This window comes from Oryctolagus cuniculus, chromosome 3 (assembly GCF_964237555.1).
Source record: "Oryctolagus cuniculus chromosome 3, mOryCun1.1, whole genome shotgun sequence".
NCBI classification, from domain to species: Eukaryota; Metazoa; Chordata; class Mammalia; order Lagomorpha; family Leporidae; genus Oryctolagus; species Oryctolagus cuniculus.
The window spans coordinates 184415584-184435373 of record NC_091434.1 but is presented as its reverse complement, the minus strand read 5'-3'; the positions used below and the strand labels follow the sequence as shown (position 1 = coordinate 184435373).

The 19790-nt window shown below is 48.2% G+C and overlaps 1 protein-coding gene across 7 annotated transcripts in view; it reads right to left on the bottom strand.

The window, feature by feature from the left end:
- Nucleotides 1-19790, bottom strand: part of HIPK2 (homeodomain interacting protein kinase 2) — a 206020-nt gene that overhangs the window by 30646 nt on the left and 155584 nt on the right. For 3 of the 7 annotated variants that reach the window (XM_070071416.1, XM_051835654.2, XM_070071417.1), the window contains exons 7-10: nt 18639-18801; nt 13396-13603; nt 12369-12490; nt 2327-2469 (exon numbers count right to left, since the gene is read on the bottom strand). In XM_070071416.1, the coding sequence (XP_069927517.1) occupies nt 2327-2469; nt 12369-12490; nt 13396-13603; nt 18639-18801 (636 nt within the window). The remainder of the gene's footprint in view (nt 1-2326; nt 2470-12368; nt 12491-13395; nt 13604-18638; nt 18802-19790) is intronic. The other 4 variants (XM_051835656.2, XM_070071418.1, XM_051835655.2 and 1 more) reach the window with 3 other exon arrangements.

Sequence of the window (19790 nt, the reverse complement as noted above, 5' to 3'; positions counted from 1 at the left end):
AGATGGCCCAAGTACCTGGGCACCTGCTACCACACGGGAGACTCACGAAGAAGCTCCTGACTCCTTGCTGGGGATTGGCTTAGCTCCAGCTGTTGCGGCCATTTGGGAGGTAAACCAGTGGATGGAAGACCTCTCTCTCTGCCTCTGCCTCTCTGTAACTCTGTTTTTCAAATAAATAAATTAATTAAAAAAAATCAAAGTCAGTAACAGACACATGTTGACAGAAATACTGGCAGTCTATCCTGAAAATGGTTACATTTCAAAGTTCTTACAACCTGGATGTATGGATTGCCAAGTATTTTTTCCACAGAAATGTTAAAAGTGGTGATTGATTCATAGATTTACCCATAAAAGGCCATTTAACACACACTGAAAGTAAAAGGGGAATTCATTTCAGTATTTAAAAGTTATCAGATCTGTGGACAGGCGTTTGGCATAGGGGTTGCGACACCACTCGAGAGGCAGCACCCCATTGTGCAGCCTGCGCGTTCAAGTCCTGGCTCTGCTTCTGACTCCAGGTTCTGTTAACGTGCACCTGGCAGGCAGCGGTGACGGCTTCAGTTCTTGCCATACACATGAGGCCTCTTCCTGGCTTTGGCCTGGCCCAGCCCCAGCAGTTGTGGACACTTGGGGGAGTGAACCAGTAGATGGGAGACCTCTCTGTCTGCCCCTGTTTCTCTCTGACTTTCAAATGTATGTATGTATGTATGTCTATATATATGTCTATATACATATATATCTGTATATATATAAAGAAGGGGGGGTTATAAAATTCTGTCTTGTGAGTTGGCAGAAGGGTGACTAGGGGGCTGGTGCTGCGGCTCACTAGGCTAATCCTCTGCCTTGCGGCGCCGGCACACCGGGTTCTAGTCCCGGTCAGGGCGCCGGATTCTGTCCCAGTTGCCCCTTTTCCAGGCCAGCTCTCTGCTGTGGCCAGGGAGTGCAGTGGAGGATGGCCCAAGTGCTTGGGCCCTGCACCCCATGGGAGACCAGGAGAAGCACCTGGCTCCTGCCATCGGATCAGTATGATGCGCCGGCCGCAGCGCACCGGCCGTAGCGCACTGGCTGTGGCGGCCATTGGAGGGTGAACCAACAGCAAAAAGGAAGACCTTTCTCTCTGTCTCTCTCTTGTCCACTCTGCCTGTCAAAAAAAAAAAAAAAAGAAAAAAAGAAAAAAAAAAAAAAGAACGGCCTTGTAGGCAGAGAAGGAGCTGCGGGAGGGCTTCCGGTGGTATGGAGACTGTGAGGAGACTGGGGAGTGCCTGCGCTGACGTTCGTGCTGAATCTGGTACGGTTCAGGAGGCCATCAGGAGCGGGGGATAACTGAGGGCGGAGTTGCTGTTTCTGCACTGGCAAAGAGAGCGCCGCTGGTGGTGTTGGGAGAGGTGCAAGACAGAATGGCAAGTGGCCATGAGAACACTAGGAGGCCAGTGAGTCGGATGGAGTGGTGGTCTGGGAAGATGCAGGGGTGCGTGTGCAGGCGGGCAGCCAGCCGGACGCCTCTGAGGTCTGTAGACAGTGGACTCTGGTCTCGAAGACATGACTCCGGTCTGAAGAGGTGGGCTCAGAAAACGCGCCCGAGATTACCACTGCGAAAACACCCACTCCTGTCCAGCATCCCCCGGGGGGCCACACAGACGTCACGTGCCCAGGTCTCACTTGCTGGAATTGCTTGGGGCTTCAGGGACATCCTTCTGCATCCCTTTGCTGGTGACAAACCTTTGCTTCCTGAGAGTGGAATTTAATTCTGAGAAACATTTAGAAATCAACTAGGCTCAAGTCTGGTGAATTGTATCGGTGAGTACGCAGTGTAACTGAATTTCGAGTGGAGAAGCACAACTGAGTGTAAAGTAACGAAGCTTTCTCATATGCTGGTGCTTCATTTGCTTATATAATGCGTTTGGGAGGCAGAGAGAGCGAGAGTGAGAGAACCTTAGCTCCCATCAGCTGCATCCCTCCCCAAATGCCTGCAATGGCTGGGCTCGGCACGGCTGAAGCAGCAGCTGGAAACTCAGCCCAGGTCTCCCGTGTGAGTAGCAGGAATCCAATTACTTGAGCCGTCCCCACTGCCTCTCAGGCGTTGGTGGGAAGCTGGCATCAGGGGCTGGAGCCAGGAATCTAACCAAGGGACTCCAGCGCGAACCTGAGCGCCTTAACCACTAGGTTAAACACCTACTCCCTTTGGCCCATTATTTAAAAGGACGCTCTCAAGACACCTTAGACACAGTCTGCACACTATTTCACACAAACCAGCGGGTTCAGCTAGAGGCCAGCCTGGCCGCTCCGGCACCAGCACCTGCTCACCTTGCAGAGGCTTCGTGCTTACCTCCAGTCAGCCAGCTGCTGGGTGCCCGCCATGGTCTCGGGAATCACGGCCGTGTGCTGCACGGAGGTGTGGGTGGCCACTCCGGTCAGCTGCTGCCATGCTGGGGGAAGCAGGATCTGCTGGGTCCCGCTTGGCCAGGCCTGCTGTAGGACAGAGGATGCTCGCAATCACCACGTTTGTCAGCCACGTATCGACCTGTAAGAATGCAGCACCACTCTGCTGTGCTGTGCCAGGCTCTGTGCTGCGTGTGAGAGCAGAGAAATGGTCTCTGACCCCAGAACTACCAAACACGAGCAAGCTGAAGATATCTGAGTACGGGGACTGTGTTGTTAGGAAGGGTTCGTTCACACTGAAGAATGACTATAAATCTGCTCTAGCGAGCAAGTTCTAAAGTTCATTTATTGATTCATTTTGTGCAGACATTGAGGTGGCTGAGTCAGACGATGCCTTGCCCTCAAGCTTTTCTTGATTTAATATTTTACATTCTGTTTACCAATCAGAATCCAGAGTTTCAACCTGTGTTACCTTCTGAACTTAAGTTTACAGTTTTGAGATCACCAAGTATCCAGTACCACCCTACCTCTGAGAATAAACGAATTTGAAGTAATATTCATAGTCGAGACGTTTCAGCCAAAAAGAATTACCTCAACTTCTCAAAGCAAAGATGAGGGTTAGTTAGGGAGTCACTGCTTGAATCTACATAAAATTAAGATTTTTCTAAGACATCTAAAATGAGCCTTCATGATTCTTTCTTTGCAGAGAGTGAGGTCCTCCATTGCTGGTTCACTCCCCAGATGGCCACAAATGCCGGAGCTCTGCTGATCCAAAGCCAGGAGCTCCTTCCAGGTCTCCCATGGGTGCAGGGGCTCAAGGACTTGGGCCATCCTCTACTGCTTTCCCAGGCTATAACAGAGAGCTGGATTGGAAGTGAAGCAGCCAGGACTTGAACCGGTGCCCATATGGGATGCCACTGTCACAGGTGGCAGCTTTACCCACTATGGCATAGTGCTGGCCCCCTCCTGATTCTTTCTTGAACTGACTTACTGGCTGAATGTGTGTGTGTGTGTGTCGGGGTGCTGTGTTTTAAGTTTCCTGTAGCCTCAATCACTGTGCTGGCCCTTGGCCGTTAACTGATTCAGTCTGAATACAACGCTCCTAAACTAGACCCCCGGGAAACCACCACTAAGGTAAAATACCTCTTGGGCAGATGCAGGATTTAAGGCCCTGGTATTTTAGTCTCTCTCTTTCCATCTGGCAGGACATGACCAGCATGGGGTGATTCACCTAGTTCAGTGTTCCACAAGCAATGCATGTGTTAATATGTGTGTGTTGACCCCACGTACAAATACACTTCTAGAAATAGGTTACAAATCTGAGTCAAGGCTTACTGCACAGTGATGTATATAAAAATGACATAATCACATTTTAGATCTCAAATTACAGTTCACCTGGTCCACCATCCTCATGTTGCAAATGAGACCCCATGATTTTAAAGATTTATCTTACTTACTTGAAAGACAAAATTACAAAGAGAGAGAGAGACAGACAGACAGACAGACAGACAGAAAGTCTTCCATCCTGCTGGTTCACTCCCAAAGTGGCTGCAACGGCCAGAGTTGAGCCAATCCGAAGCCAGGAGCCAGGAGCTTCTTCTGGGTCTCCCATGCTGGTGCAGGGGCCCAAGCACTTGGGCCATCTTCTGTTGCTTTCTCAGGTGCATTAGCAAGGAGCTGGATCAGAAGTGGAGCAGCCGGGACTTGAACTGGTGCTCATATGGGATGCCGACACCCCAGGCAGGGGCTTTAACCCACTGTACCACAGCACTGGCTCCTCTTATGTTTGCTTATTGATCTGCTTTGATATGGCCAGAGGGCTCAGAGACCACAGCTCAGACTCTAAGTGCTTAATGAATATCTGTTGATAAAATGAAAGAAGCAACTCTACCAGAGCTATTAACTATAGTGACTTATATTTCAAATTTACTAAATTCACATTAAGCAGAATTACTAATTTAATTGATTAAAACAGTTTTAAACTCAAGCTATTAAATGATTAATATTTCCACGGGTGGTAAGACTCTACTGAGTTAGTCATCCACACCTCATTTCAGATGTCATGGAAAGCGTGGGTTTTGACCAACGTCATTTATAAAATAAGTGCTGATCTCAAGCTAACATCATTTTTTCTATTTCCCTGAAATGAACATTAACATTTTACTTCAAAAAGATGGAATAAAAGGCTATTTTAACTTTTTTTTTAACTGATTGATATACACAGCTCAACTGAGAGGATACTTCCTCAGGCATTTCTGTGATGTGTTACTGGTACTGGGAATGGAGCTAACATTTCTTGATGTGCCATGCAATGAGTTAAGTAATAAATGCATTTTCTGACTTCTTAATGCCAATTCTAGGAGGCAGAGACTCTTAATTTCTCTCAATTCTCAGATGGATAAACCCAGCACAGAGAGATTAAATAACTTGGCCAGAAATACAGTAAATTAAACATATACATTTATTGCTCTCTAAACCCAACTGAAATGATAGTGGAATTTAAAAAATACAAATTCATAAAGGCAAAGAAAGCATGAGAGAGACAGTAACAGCTAAAATTTTCAAAGGCAGAAAACAGATGGCCAATTATGAATGAGGGAATTCCAAGGTCACCTGTGAGTGTGAAGCCCTTCACTTCCCATGTCCCTGGTGTGCGGGCACAGACCTCCCCTGAGGCTGGAAGCTTCTCTGTAGGGAAACTGACGGGTCCACAGACAGGACGCCGGGGGACCCGCTGGAGCACCGGGGATCTCGGCAGTGACGGGCTGGGCTTGCCTCTCAGCAGGCCACAGAGAGCCACCGCTAGTGGCCCCCGCCACCACAGCTTTCCGGTCACTGTTGAGTGTTTTCAGGCTTCAACATGAAAGGACAGACGAGGCTCACCAGACAGGAAAGAAAGCTTCTGACAGGAACGGACTCAAACAAACAAACAAATAAAAAACAAAAGGAAACTCTGAGGAAACAAAAAACAGGTGTAGCAATAAGAAAAAAATTTGAGGCCAGTGCTGTGGTGTAGTGGCACTGGTTCTAGTCCCGGCTGCTCCACTTCTGATCCAGCTCTCTGCTATGGCCTGGGAAAGCAGTAGAAGATGGCCCAAGTGCTTGGGTCCCTGCACCTGTGTGGGAGTCTTGGAAGAAGCTCCTGGCTCCTGGCTCCTGGCTTTGGACCAGTATAGCTCTGGCCATTGTGGCCATTTGGGGAGTGAACCAGTGGATGGAAAACCTCTTCCTCTCTCTCTGCCTCTGCCTCTCTGTAACTCTTTTAACTAAAAAACAAAAACAAAAACAAAAACAAAAACAAAAACAAAAACTTTTTTTTTAATGGAAGATCAGTTTAGAAGTAGCAATACCTAATTGGTCAGAATTCTACAAAGAAGAAACAGGAAACTGAGGAGAAGAAATTATCATAGGCAAAATACAAGTTTCCAGACTGAAAGGGCAAACAGGCGCCGGGGGCGTGCAGGCATGGACTCTGGGAGCGCAGTGGGCGAGGGGAGGTCCTGAAAGCTTCCTGAGAGAGAAGGAAATAAGACGCTGAGCGCGCTGTGCTTCAAGGTCAGCACATCAGACACACTCCCAGCTCCTAGCTCTCGGAGGGTCCGGGGCCCCTGAGAACTGGTACGTAAACAGCCGACCCGGCGACAGAACAAGGCCGTCATTAGCTCCGGGAAGAACAAGGAGCTGTGCCACAGAGGAAACACACTTGCAGCACAGGCCGAGACCCAGCTGAGAATAATGTTATATAATACTGATGATAATTATGTGCATTTTATGAAGTAGTTGAATAAAAAAATTATGCAGGAGAGAGACTGTGTGTGGCCACAGAGCCAAGTCTTCAGCTTTCATTAGAGGAAGTCAGTTGGTAATGCCTAAAATGGAAAAATCAATAAAAAGCAGTCTAGCATGTTATTTTAGAAATATAGGTTAAATAACAGATTTAGCAGTGAGGTTAAACATTGCTATTTTGGGGTGGTAGAAATTAAAGGCAGGAAAAAACAGGAGACTGTGACTTTCTTATAAGGTTGTGGTGTTTTAACTTAAGAATTAAATTTAAACTTTAAAAATAACTGCCTCAGAGTCACAGGGCCAGTAAGTGGCGAGGCTGGCATGTGAGCACTGGCAGCCGAACCCTGGTGCCTGTGCCCCAGCTGCTTCACCTCTCTCTACCGATGACACACAAGAGTGACGGCCCTATTGGTGGTCACTGCATAAAGAGGGGACAGCCAGGCCCCCCTTATTCATTAACAATATCACGGGCTTGCAAAGCAGAAGCTGACGGCAAGACAATGGGCTGGAAAGACTGGCTGCTGAAAATGGTATCGGAGGAGATTTGCAGGCGGAAGCACTGAAGTTTTGTGGCGATCAAGCCAACAGTTTGTCCTTAGGGAAAGATTTAAAGGAGTTCAGATGATATGATCTGATTGGCTAGAAGAATGCAAAAAAAAAAAAAAAAAATTCCTCATGGAGGGGTGGCATCTACAAGGATGCACCATTTCTGACTTTCTGAGAGAGCCCAGCTAGTCAAAGTGTAAATGAGATAAACTCAACACTGTCTCTGTTAAGAACTCTACTTCCTGTCTCCTCACCTGTACCTAGTCCTTCACAGCTTCTGTTGGTGGCCAAGGTGCTAGGGTGTGGGAGGACGCAGGTGGCAGCTCCCTGGAGGCAGCACCAAGATGTTCTTTGCAAGGCAGTCCTTAAACACCATACCCATGTCTCTGAGCTGAGACATGTGTGATGACCGCCACCCCACCCCCACCACGCACATGTCCCCAGCACTCCCCACACGGGCCAGTGTCCCACTAGGGGACACGCAATGCTGGCAGAGGGAGAGGAAAGTGGCAAACGCAACGAAACGATTCAAAGACTCCACTTCTAATTTTTTATAAGTAAAAGTCTTGAAAAGATGTGAGAACTTTTGCACACATTTAAAGCAAGAATAGTCTTTGCAACGCTCTGTATAATACCCAGAAGTATACCTACAGAAGCATGGAGGATGGGGCCAGCATTGTGGCGTAGTGGGTTAAGCCACTGCTTGGGATGCTAGTTTCCCATATGGGTACCTGCTTGAGATCTGGCTGCTCCACTTCCAATCCAGCTCCTGGTTAATGCGCCTGGGAAAGTGGCAGAGGATGGCCAAGTAGTTAGGCCCCTGCACCCACATGGGAGACCCGATGAAACTCCTGGCTCCCGGCTTTGGTTTGGCCTAGTACTGACCACTGTGGTTATCTGGGAAGTGAACCAGCGGATGGAAGATCTCTTTCTCTCAGTAACTCTGCCTTTCAAATAAATAGTTTTTTTAAATGCAGACTTTAATTTAAATGTTTAATTATCGCTTTAAAAAAATAGCTATCATGCCAGTTTTATAAGTTAAATTAAAAGAGTCATTTAAAAATATCCTGGAGAGAATGAATCTTAAAAGCCTAACACAGTGGCCTGGATTTTGTGACGAGCAAAGACAGAAAGAAAGACCAGACAACAAGGAGGCCACATGCTGCTGGACAGGGCCTACCTCAGAAGTCTACGGGTGTGAAGACACAGAGCCTGCTTGTCCGCTCTCCTGGCTGCATGGTGTCCCTTTTAGGAGTGCATCAGTTTATTTAGCGAGTTCCCTACTGATGAACACTCAGCTTGTCTCCAACAGCTCCCTGTTATAAACACTGAAGCAATTAAGATCTTTATACACACGGTTTTTGCTCACTCTCTCAGTTACAGCTCCAGGTTAAAATCCACTTAGAGATTTACAACCCTCTAGGGATTCTTTCATAAGTAAGTAAAAATAAAAAGTAAATCTCCCCCCTACTAGGATTAAAGGAGAAATTCAGAAATGCTGGGCTTAGAGTCCACCAAAGTGAACAATGAATAATGTCTATTTTAGTGAATAAGAGGTGCTAATTATTATTTCAGAGATGGTTGCTGGCTTACTAGGGTTAAGTGTGAAAACACTAAAAAGGATCTGTAATTACCTTTTTTAAAAAAGATTTATTTTATTTATTTGAAAGGCAGAGTCACAGAGGGAGCTAGAAACAGAGAGAGAGAGGTCTTCTGTCCACTGGTTCACTCCCCAAATGGCCGCAATGACTGGGGCTGGGCAGGCCGAAGTCAGGAGCCAGGAGCTTCTTCCAGGTCTCCCACGTGGATGCAGGGCCCCGAGCACTTGAGCCATCTTCTGTTGCTTTCCCAGGCCATAGAGAGAGCGGAATAGGAAGTGGAACAGCCGGGACTCGAACTGGCACCCATATGGGATGCTGGCATTGCACACCACAGTATCGGCCCCCGTAATCACCTTTTAAGGCACAAATGAATTCTATAGACCTCGGGCCCCAGGGGAGGAACAGGATGCTGGCCAGGACTTCTGCCACTAATATGAAGTAGGAATCACCTTCCCTGCCCTGGACTGAGCTGACTGAGCCCTCTCTTGATTTATCGGGGCCTTTCCTGCTACTGAACTCTACAAATAAAAGGAAGCTACCAGGACTGGTGACAGAAGGAGGAATAGAACTGTTTTAATTGCATGAGACTAAAAAAAATTCATGGAAAATGCATGTTATTATTTAATTCAAACTTTTTGAAGTCCCGTACACAGAAGGTTCTGTTTACAAACTTTGAGCAAGAGAAAACTGTGTATGCCAACAGTCACGGGTGTTAGGGTCACCTGCACAGTGTGAGTCTGGATGGGAGAAAGAAGAGGCAAGAATGGCTTTGCAGCAATCTGAAACAAGATGTTCCAACAAACAGAAGATAATAAGATCTAAGATACGGTATGAGACTGGTATAACCTTGAAATGCAAATTATATGCCATTCTCACTCATAAACATAGAAACAAAAATACAAACTACAGTATCTACAAACTGTGATATCAGAATACTACAATATTAGAACATATCATATCAAACATGACATGATCAAATAAAGTTTACCTCATAAATATAAGGATAGGTGAGCACTACAAACTCTATGAATGGAACTTATCACATTAACAGATTAAGGAACAACAACAAGAAACCACATGAGTACGCCAACAGACGTGGAAAGAACATTTGATAAAATTCAATGTTCAAGGGCTGGCGCTGTGGCTTAGCGGGTAAAGTCACCACCTGCAGCACTGGCATCCCATATGGGCGCCAGTTTGAGGACCGGCTGCTCCACTTCCAATCCAGTTCCCTTCTTCTGTGCCTGGGAAAGCGGCAGAATATGGCCCAAGTGCTTGAGCCCCTGCACCCACGTGGGAGACTGAAAGAAGCTCCTGGCTCTTGATCGGCCCAGCTCTGGCTGTTGCAGCCATTTGGGGAGTGACCCAGTAGATGGAACATCTTTCTCTCTTTCTCACTGTGCCCCCCGCCCCTCCGCCATAACTCTGACTTTCAAATAAACAAATAAATAAAACTTTAAGTAAAAAAAAATTCAATGTTCATTTAAAAAATTCAACCATAAAGTATCTCCATCAGATATTTATAGTAAATAGAACATGTGATGGTAAACAGAAGAATTTCCTTTAAAGTTAAGTACAAGTTAAGGATGACCAATATTAAACATTGTTTTGGAATTCCTACTCAGCTCATTGATGTCAGAATATTAAATAAGGGCCAGTGTTGTGGGGCGGCAGGTTAAGGTGCAACCTATGATGCCAGGATCCCAAATAGGCACTGGTTCGAGTCCTAGCTGCTCCACTTCCCATCCAGCCCCCTGCTAATGTGTCTGGGAGGGCAGTAGAGACTACCTATGAAGGAGACCTGGATGGATTTTCAGGCTCCTGGCTTCAGCCTGGTGCAGCCCTAGCCATTGTGGCCATCTGGGAAGTGAACTAGTCGATGGAAGATCTCGGTCTTTCTCTCCCCTCCCTCCCTCCTTCTCACTCTATAACTCTGCCTCTCGAATAAATAATCTTAAAAATACATTAAATAAAAGGCATAGGGGGCTGGCATTGTGGCACAGGTCACCACCTGTGATGCTGGCATCCCATATGGGCAACAGATTGAATTCTGGTTGGTTCACTTCCAATCTAGCTCCTTATTAATGACATTTGGGGAGTGAACGAATGGATGGAAGCTCTCTCTCTTCCCCTCTCATTGTAACTCTGCCTTTCAAATAAGTAAACAACTCTTTTTTAAAAAAAGTATTAGAATTGTAAAGGAAGAAACAAAAGTATATCATTCACAAATGAGAAGACTGTCTTCAGAGCAAATCCAAGAGGATTCACAGAAACAATCAGAACTAATCAGAGCTGAGTTTAGAAGGATTGCTAGATAACAAATTCAATAAACTAGAATCAGTTACAATTCTTGCAAACCAAGGATAATTAGAATATGTAATAAAATTATTAAAACAAAAATTACAAAAAACCTTAGGAATTATTCCAACAAAGGAAATACTATATAAAGTTATACCATGTTCATGGATCACATAGTTGTCACTTGTTCCTGAAGTAAATACAAATGGGATTTTGTTTTGTTTTTGAAACTAAAGTTCTTATGGAAGAGTGGTGTTAAATCTATACGGGTGAATGAAGGAATAAGAACAGACTAGGCAATTCTGAAGACTATTTGGGAGCAGGGCTTTCCCTAACAGATACCAAAACATATATTCAAGTTATAATGGTGAAGACAATAGGATATTACAAAAGCCAATTAAAACAACAGCCAACAACTTCCATTTAGTAAAATACCACTAACGTGTCTTTGGGAACACTCTGGGAAAAGCCTTTGGGATCCTATGTTATTTAAAAATCAAGGTGTTTTAAGCTAACATTTGGGTGGAATTGTCCTTGATGCCCCGTAGTAAAAATGATTATATAGAAATAAAGTATGGTATTTGTTTTGGTTTGCACAGGATTTGTCTCCCTAAACTCAGGCAGATGTCTAAATCCCCCAAATGTTACAGTAACAGTTGGTGTATTAATGCTAATGCATTGAGGGTGGAGACTTTATCTGGGAGTTGGCCTAGGGGCTGGTCCTCAGGTCCCTGGGGACTTGTTCTTGGAAGGCAATTCTCATGAGAGGGTTGGCTATACAAGCCAAGTGTGCTTTCTGTCCCGCTGCTTCCTGGCTTGCCACGTGACTGTCCCTTTGCCATCTTCTGGCCTCACCAGATACCTAAACCAATAGGGACCCCCAGTCTTGGATAGGAAACCTCCAAAACTGTAAGTGAATACAGAGCTTCTTCCCTCCTAAATCGTTCCTCTCAGGTAGTTTGGTTACAGTCCCTAAAGCTGACTAACATGGTGGTTAAAATACAGATGCTGGTGCCAAGCTTCATGGAATTCTGCCCTGGTTCTGTCACCTAACTGCTGTGTGACACTAAGTAAGCCTCTGCGCTTCAGGGTCCCTATTTGTTAAACAGAGACAAATACCTTACTCTGTTGTTAGGGGATTAAATCACTTAACAGTCATAAAGTGCCTGGCATAATAATGGAATATTTGTTATTAGGGTTCAAGTATCATTAAGGATTTATAACTGTTATCACTGTAGCACAACTGTTACCTTACACTTCTATAACACTTTATAAACTCTCACCATTTCCTGTCTTTGTGATCTCATTCTACCATTAGAGAACCTACATGGAGGTACCTGTAGGGATACAGACGGTTCCAGCTCTTGGCTTCCATGAGTCTGGTGTTTCAACTGTAAAATGAAGGGTTAATCTCCAGGGCTCCTTTTGGCTTAAAAAAATCTTTTCTATTTTATAAGAAAGAAAGTTAAGGCAAAGAGATGTTAACTGTCTTGCCTTAGGTCAAAGAGAGATACTAGCATAGTTAATTTGCATTCCAAAAATACAGTAATAATTTCTCTAGACTCTCTGTGTATCTAAATCTCTCCCTGGAACTATAAGCAGATATTGAGGAAGGAATTCACTTGGGGACCATTTTGAGTATTACAGATATAGTCCAATGGCTGGCAGAACCTAACTGCTTCCCAGGGAGGCAGTTCTTGTGAGAACACTGATATGGATGATGGCAATACCAGTAGTAGTACAGACGCAGACCTTTACCTGGGCGAGCAGACCTGGTTGGATTTGGAGTGGCTGAGCTCCTGGGGCTTGAGTGACGATGGGCACTGCATTCTCCATCCTCACTGAGTAGCCAGCATGCTTGGAGGGAGAGGCCTGCAAGCCTAGCCAGGCACGGGTGAGGGAAAGACAGGTGGGTGAGTGATTCAAACTGCTGCACCCAGAGCCCCTGCCTAGCCAGTCTTTCAACTCCCAGTCTCCACCCACCAACCGAGCACTTTCTAGTCCTGGAGAGGTCCCCCTTTAGTTTCTAACTTAAATTAGAGTCCCCCCACCCCCTGGCAAAACAGAAACATCCTGAAATGAAGGCTACAAGTAGAAATTCAGGAACCTGGAGGGCCAAAAGTGGAACCGTTAGGCAGCAAAGTTAGAGCCAGAAAACAAGGGCTTCTGACTATCAGAATGTATCAAGATAGGGTTGTCAGGGAGAGCACATGTGACTCCCATCTGCAATTGCATTGGTTGAAAGTGAGCAATTACACATGTGTGTACACCATGAGGTTTGCAAAAATAAATCCTTAAGCTTGTCTATGTGAATTGTAACAGGCACACAGACAAGTTTAGCTTCCTAGCATCCACAGGAGAGGAGTGTGCAGCCGTGGCCAAAGCCTGGTTTGGGGTGGGGGCCCTGGGACGTGCATGTGAACTGGGACTGTGTTGGCTGTCAGAGATGGGCAATTTTCTATAGATAACCCACAGAGGAAAAGCAAGAGCTGACATCAGCATAACAATAGGAGCACAAACAATGTGCATATTAACAGACAGCTGGCAGGGACCACACTCCCTGGCAGGTGGTGAGAAGAACAACAATTGACTTGGTGCTGAAGCACAGATCCTTTTGTTTCTAGGCTGGCTACAGTAGGCTGGGAGCCCGCAAGTCCAGCAGGGCAAGAAACAGGCAGGGTTTTGTACCGTGAGAGTGAGCGTCATGGGACGTAGCAGGTGCCACAGCCCCAGAGGCTGTCCCCTGAGAAGTAGGCAAGAGGCTGTGCCTGCCTCTCCTTCTTACCTTGGAAGCCGGGGGGACACACGATGAGGGCTTGCTGGAAGGGGTCGGGCCGGGCGCAGATCTGGGCTGTTCCCGTCTGCAGGGGCATGCTCCGCTGGGCCACGGCAGCCATGGATGCCGCTGAGGGCTGGTAGAGTGTAGATTGGTAGTTTAGTATGGAGACTTCGGGATTGGCTAAGGAAATAGTGGCACTGGTGGAGGTGGGAGCCTAAAGGAATGATGGGGATTAAACAAAAATAAACAAAAATAAAAAATGAGGGAGGTGGTATGTCGGGAGACATGAATCTAAATCAAATAAAGGAACTCAAAGAAGAACAAACGAACAAATAAAAACCAAGAGCAAAAAGCGAAGTCGGGGAGGAGAGGACACCCAGCCGAAAGGCCCGGGGAAGAGAGGGCACCTGAAGCCACAGCAGACAGAGTCCCTTTGATGTTGCTAGCCAAGCCTGCTCCTAACGCTCTGGGGCCTGCACAAGAACACAGTGATAGCGGGCTGGAAGACTGTTTGATAAAATGCCCCACTCTTCCTCCTCACCCTGAGCTCAGGCGCTCACATTGCACCTCTGCAGGAGCATGGTGACAGGGAGCTGCACCCTGCCTTCACCCCCTGTCCTAGATCTGTCCCACAACCGAAGGGCTTTGGTGCACACACAAAGGTGCCTCGAGAAGTCTACAGGGCTGGTAATCGAAAGACGAGTTTATTTCCGTACAAAACACGCATCCTTTTCCATGACGTGCGTTGTCCGTGAACGTTTTGGAGTTCTCTGGTATTCTGTGCTACCAGCCTGCGTGTCCAGCTTTGCTCACGTTCCCCGCCCCTCGGGCCTGATGATGCAGCCCACGTCTGGGAGGCAAATCCAGGAAGGGGTTCCTGCAGGCCTTGAAGACCCTGGCTTCCAGGCACCCAGAGCCTTCCCCAGAAGAGAGCCAAGAGCAGGGCCTGGAGCTCTCGCTGAGGGGAGGGCGGCACTGCTCTTAGGGACTCAGGTGGCTGCAGAGAAGGCAGTGACGGAAACACCCAGAGGCAGAGAGGGCACGCTGAGCCTGGGGCTCCTCATCTGAGTTCCTTCAGTTGTGGGGCTCCTCATCTGAGTTCCAAGAACCCGTGCCCGTGTTCAGTCACAGCAGGCAGAGGGAAAGATGCCAGGTCAACGAGTCGAGGGATTTTAAATTGACAACAAGTCCTTGAAAAGACGTCATCCTTTCCTGTCTTTAGGAAATGCAGACATCATTGGAGATTAAGCTGCTAGTGAAGCAAGGCCAGAGCGCAAATGCCAACTGGGGAACGCTCCATTTCTATCCATCTTAACCTTCACACTCATCCAAGGCAAGCTGGGGCCAGTACTGAGGTGAGCAGGCTGAGCTGCCACCATGACTCCAGCATTGCACAGCAGGGCCCCAGCTGCCCTGCTTCCAATCCAGCTCCCTGCTAATGCACCCGGGAAAGCAATGGAAGACGGCCCAAGTACTTGGCTCCGGCTGCTCATGTGGGAGACACAGATGGAGTTTAGAGTACCTGGATTCAGTCTGGCCCAGCCCCAGCCATTGTGGCCATTTAGGGGAATGAACCAGTGGATAGCGGATCTCTTTCTCTCTTCCTCTCTCTGCCACTCTGCCTTTCAAATAAACAAGATAATAATAAGATATGTGGAGGTCATGCATGGCTTCTTCATTGTCTACAAGTCTCTGCCTCTAGAAGTTACCAGGATCAAGGAAAAGGGGGAGAAGAGTTACAGGGATATCTTGGACACACAACAGATTAAGTAGGGTCCATGTATGTGCCACATTTGATAGAAAAGACAAAGTCTCATGTATGTTTTCTAATCCTTAGAAAGGTTTTGTGCTGCATTTCAGTGCAAAGCAAGCTGATTTGAAAAGAACCACTAGATAGGTGGCACCCATATTTGGGTGTTCAGACACACACATACACAGGTGTGGGATTTTGTAGCATCACCTGCTCTGTGTGTGCACATGGAGGGCCAGCGTCCCTGCTCAGTCCCTGACGACGTGATTTGTGTTTCCTGCTTTCTCCATACCACCATGGCTTCCCATGTAGAAATTCCCCACTGTCTGCTCAGGTTCTGTGTGCCAAAGTCCAGGTTCCTCAGCCTTGGCACCCATGGGCTTCCTGCGGGGGCTCCTGGCACCAGTGTCCTCCAGGCTCCCAGGCTTGGCCTTAGTTGCCCCACCAGGCAGTTACTGCTCCTGCCACTTCTGCCTTCCAAGTGTCCTGGAACACACTGACTCTTTAGTTGCTGCCTCCTGGAGCCTGGGAGCTGCAAGGCCTGCCTTCTACTCTTGCTCCTCCAATGCTTCTTGCACACAGAGGCTAGACCATCCTTTCCCAAACACTACTCTGCCTATCAGCACGCTGCTCAAGAAGTCCCAGTGCTCCCTCACGAACGCGGCTGTGCAGCTGCACTTCTTGTTGCCCACGGTCTGGCCAGCCTTCCCTCGCCAGGGAGACGAGTCAGTGCAGTGCTGTGAGCACAGGCCTTCAGGCACACAAGTCTTTTGGTCCCCAGCCTTCTCCCTAAGCCTTGGGCTTCCAGGCCCAGCCTTGGTGCCCTGCCCTGCACAGGGAACCCTGCCTTTCAGCAGAGTGCAGCCTCTGGCCCCGCCCTGGTGACTCTGTCCTACAGTACGGCCGGCCTCCAGGATGAGCTCTCCTTTGGTGTTTGACTCCAGCCTGCCATGAGCTCTGCACCACAACCTGCTCATTTCACCCAGCCCTTAGGATGCCATTCTGCATTCTGTCTCCCTGTTTTCGCTCATGGCCTGGTCTCCCCACCTTAGGATGCCATTCTGCATTCTGTCTCCCTGTTTTCGCTCATGGCCTGTCTCCCCATGGAGCCCACGAGCACTTTGAGAGGTTGAACGTCTCAGCTCTTTGTAGACTCGAGGACAGAGCTTGTGTCCTGACACGGGCCACAGTCTCCAGTGTGACCACTGTGAATGCAGATGGTTCTCTCCCAGCTTCTAATCCTGCTTAAGAAGCACACGTGCAGGTGACAAAGCCTCCTGCTTCTCTACACCCTCCACAGCTCTCAGGGGGCACAGGAAGAATTTGCAAGAGCTGATGCAGCTCACAGAAATGAGAAGACAAGTTTATTGGCAACACAGGTTTTCCAAACATGCAAGTGATTCCTGGAAGCCTTGTAACAGATGTTTCAATGATTTGACATCTAGAATGGGATTTGAGCTTGGTTTATACATTTTGATGAAAATTCCTGGTGGAAGGCTAGGTGCACAGAAATTTTAAGAGAAATGGCTGAACCATGGGATTAAACAAGAAACAGTCAAGACAGGAGTCCTCTACCTGCTGAGCCACTTCAAAGTCTCAGAACGTACAGAGGCAGCTTCCTTCACACTTACAGGGTTAAAACATTGGGGGAATGTCCTTTAGTTACTCTACGTGGATATATGCTGAGGGCTGCAAGGAACTTGTCCAGACAGTTTAATATCCTTTATTTCAAACATAACTATCAGTGTATTTTACTGCTGGTAAAGGCAACCACCACCAAAGAACTCATGCGGAAAGCAAAGTACCAGACGCATGAATGCACACAGAAAGCCTTGTTGGAGCTAAAGAGCAGAGGCCACCTAGGATGGGCATTTGTGGACCTCCATAGACTCAGCTGGCACTATGTGTGTGTCCGTGTGTGTTATAAGTGTTCAGACTCTAAAGTCCCAGGCCCAGGGAACAAAAATAACAACATCCGTCCTCAGTGTTGCTGGGAGGACTAAGGGTTATGGCATGCTTAGAAGAGTCTGGCACACAAGGAACGGTAGCCGTCTGTAGTGTTATTATCTATAACAACACGAACAGAGGAGGGACAGTATACTTCAGTACCAGGCTAGCGGTCTCCCCAGTAATTTCTTTTATATATTCAAAACATAGAATTCAGTGCAGGAGAACAGAGATCTGTTCTCAGAAGCCTGGCCGTTGAAGGCTGCCCTTTCCCTGAACCTAATACTCTGGCCCAAGCATTGTACTAAGTCAGCAGCCACTGCTACTTCACCCCAGTCCCGAGCCACATCGGGATCGTGTCAGGGCTCGCAGAAGGGTGTTATTCCGTAACTGCCTTCTTGATAGGGAGTGGAATAGATGGGCCAGCTGTCACGCCGTGGGTAGGATGGAGGTGGCCCTTGCTGGGAAGGTCGGGGACCCAGGCCTCTAATCTAGGGGAACACATACATGGAAAGGACAGCTCGACACAGGTGCACCTCGGAGGGACACCTGTCCCTCTGCCACCTCTGACTGCCTGGGGCAGATAGATGGCAGTTACCGATAGGGAGCCTGGACTAGAATTGATATCAGCTATCTCATGAAGACTGAAAAGCAAAGCTCTTCAAGAAGGCAGGGGGTTGAGGGCCTGGTGACACTCTGTCAAGAAGCCCGCAGGCCTGGCTGGGGACGCCTGCGCCTTGGTGTTGGGTTCTGTAGACTCAGCACTGGCGAGCCTGGAGAACACCATGGCCCCCAGGGAACAGCAGTGCCAGGTACCGGGCAGAGGGGGAGACGACGGGGGCAGTGAGGCTTGATCTTACGTGAACGGCCCAGGTGAGCAGGGCGGGCAGGGGCAGAGACTCTTCAGTGATGGGGAGCTGTCGATAATGGGAGACCCCTGAGGCTTAGGACATCTGTGCTCCTCTCCCCTGGAGGGACATGTGTGCACACACACAGCAGACTGACACACAACTGCAAAACCGGGGGCCACCTCCTGGAGCGAGCTGGTGAGACTGCAGGTGGGAGTCCAGTGAAGAGGCCCCGGGCTCTCGTGCCAGCCTGGGCCTTCTGTTTGCAGCTGCTGGGGTCCTGGCGACATTTCCCCCATGGCTCGGAGAAAGGACGGGTTTTACCTGTCCTGAAAGGAGACCCTGTGGGGTCCGGTCCCAGGCCCAGCGAGGGCACATGCTGAAACGGAGGCTGCCTGAGTCTCTTCCAGCCCCAGGACTGTTAGGCATGGACAGGTCAGCCCATTGCTCTCCCTGCTCCTGCATCGGCACTGAGGGGAGCTGGAAGAGGCACCAGCTCAGAGAGAAGTCCCTAACGAGTCCTTTCTGGAAGCTTTCAGTGAGGCCAGTGCTCAGCACAGAGGGCCAGGATCTCTCACAAGCCCTTCCTTTCAGAGTGGACTATGGCAATAGCGCACTTCTGTCTCTACTGCCGTGGTGGGCAAATAGGAGTGCTGATCCCAGGCTGTGTGGCCCGGCCCATCCCCACCCCGGTCCCTGCTTACCTGGTTGTGGACAGTGGTCAGCTGGTTGTTAAAGGTCATGGTCAAGTTGGTGGATGTGCTGGGGGCCACATGTGTGATGAAAGGGGTTTTGCTCTGGTTCACTGTATCATACATATTCACCCGACGTTTGCAAATCTCCATGTTCTGGAAACAGGATTTGACACTGTCCACGTAAAAGGCAGAGGCAGACAGGGACGCAGGGGGAAGGGGGGAGGGTCACATGGAGACAGGGAAGAAAGTTGGGGAGAAAGAGAGAACAGTTAATCTAGGAAACAAGACGACCAGGGAAACTCGTCTAAGCCTCCTAGATTTTTGCAGGCTGTGCCTGCGTGACAGTCAATGTTAGGATTATTTAGCTGAATTTCCCACATGTCCTACTAACACTCTCTCCTCATCCTACTCACACACACCAGAGATCTAACTGTTCTCGCTGCACTCCCCTCACACGGCTGATCAGCCTACAACTTCACTTTCACTCTCAGCTCTCCTTGAGGTTTCCGGTTCATTAGTGTGTGATCTCTGATTGGGAAAAGCTCTCCTAAGACAACCCCAGTGTTCATCTTCTCCTGCTCCCCTGGGTGACCAGCACCATCTAGGGGACAGACAGGGAACTCTACAACCCAGTGTCCAGCGTCATGGCTGCCACCACCCCTTCTTCCCTCTGGAAAGAAAACAGTAATAGCTACTGTTCACTGAGAGCAGTAGAAGGGGTTGCAACCTCTCCCCCTTCCTGACACCCTCCAGGGAGAGACTGAATTGCTGTCCCTACTGCCCAAGCACAGCTGACACACGGGGTCAGGTACTTGGTGCTCTGGCGGTCCGCACACGCACAAGTGGTACATATCCTCTTTAGTTCCTGCATCATTCATTTTTATTTTCTAATTCTTGTTTAGTTACCTAAAATAGAATTTTGTGCCCCGTTTTCTTCACTGCATTTGTGGATCAAAAACAAAACCCTGGGGCTGGCACTGTGGTGTAGTAGGTTAAACCTCCGCCTACAGAGCCTGTAAGGGCGCTGGTTCAAGTCCCAGCTGCTCCACTTCTGATCAAGCTCCCTGCTTATGCACCTGGGAATGCAGCAGAAGATGGTCCACATGCTTGGGCCCCTGCACCCACATGGGAGACCTGCAAGAAGCTCCTGGCTCCTGGCTT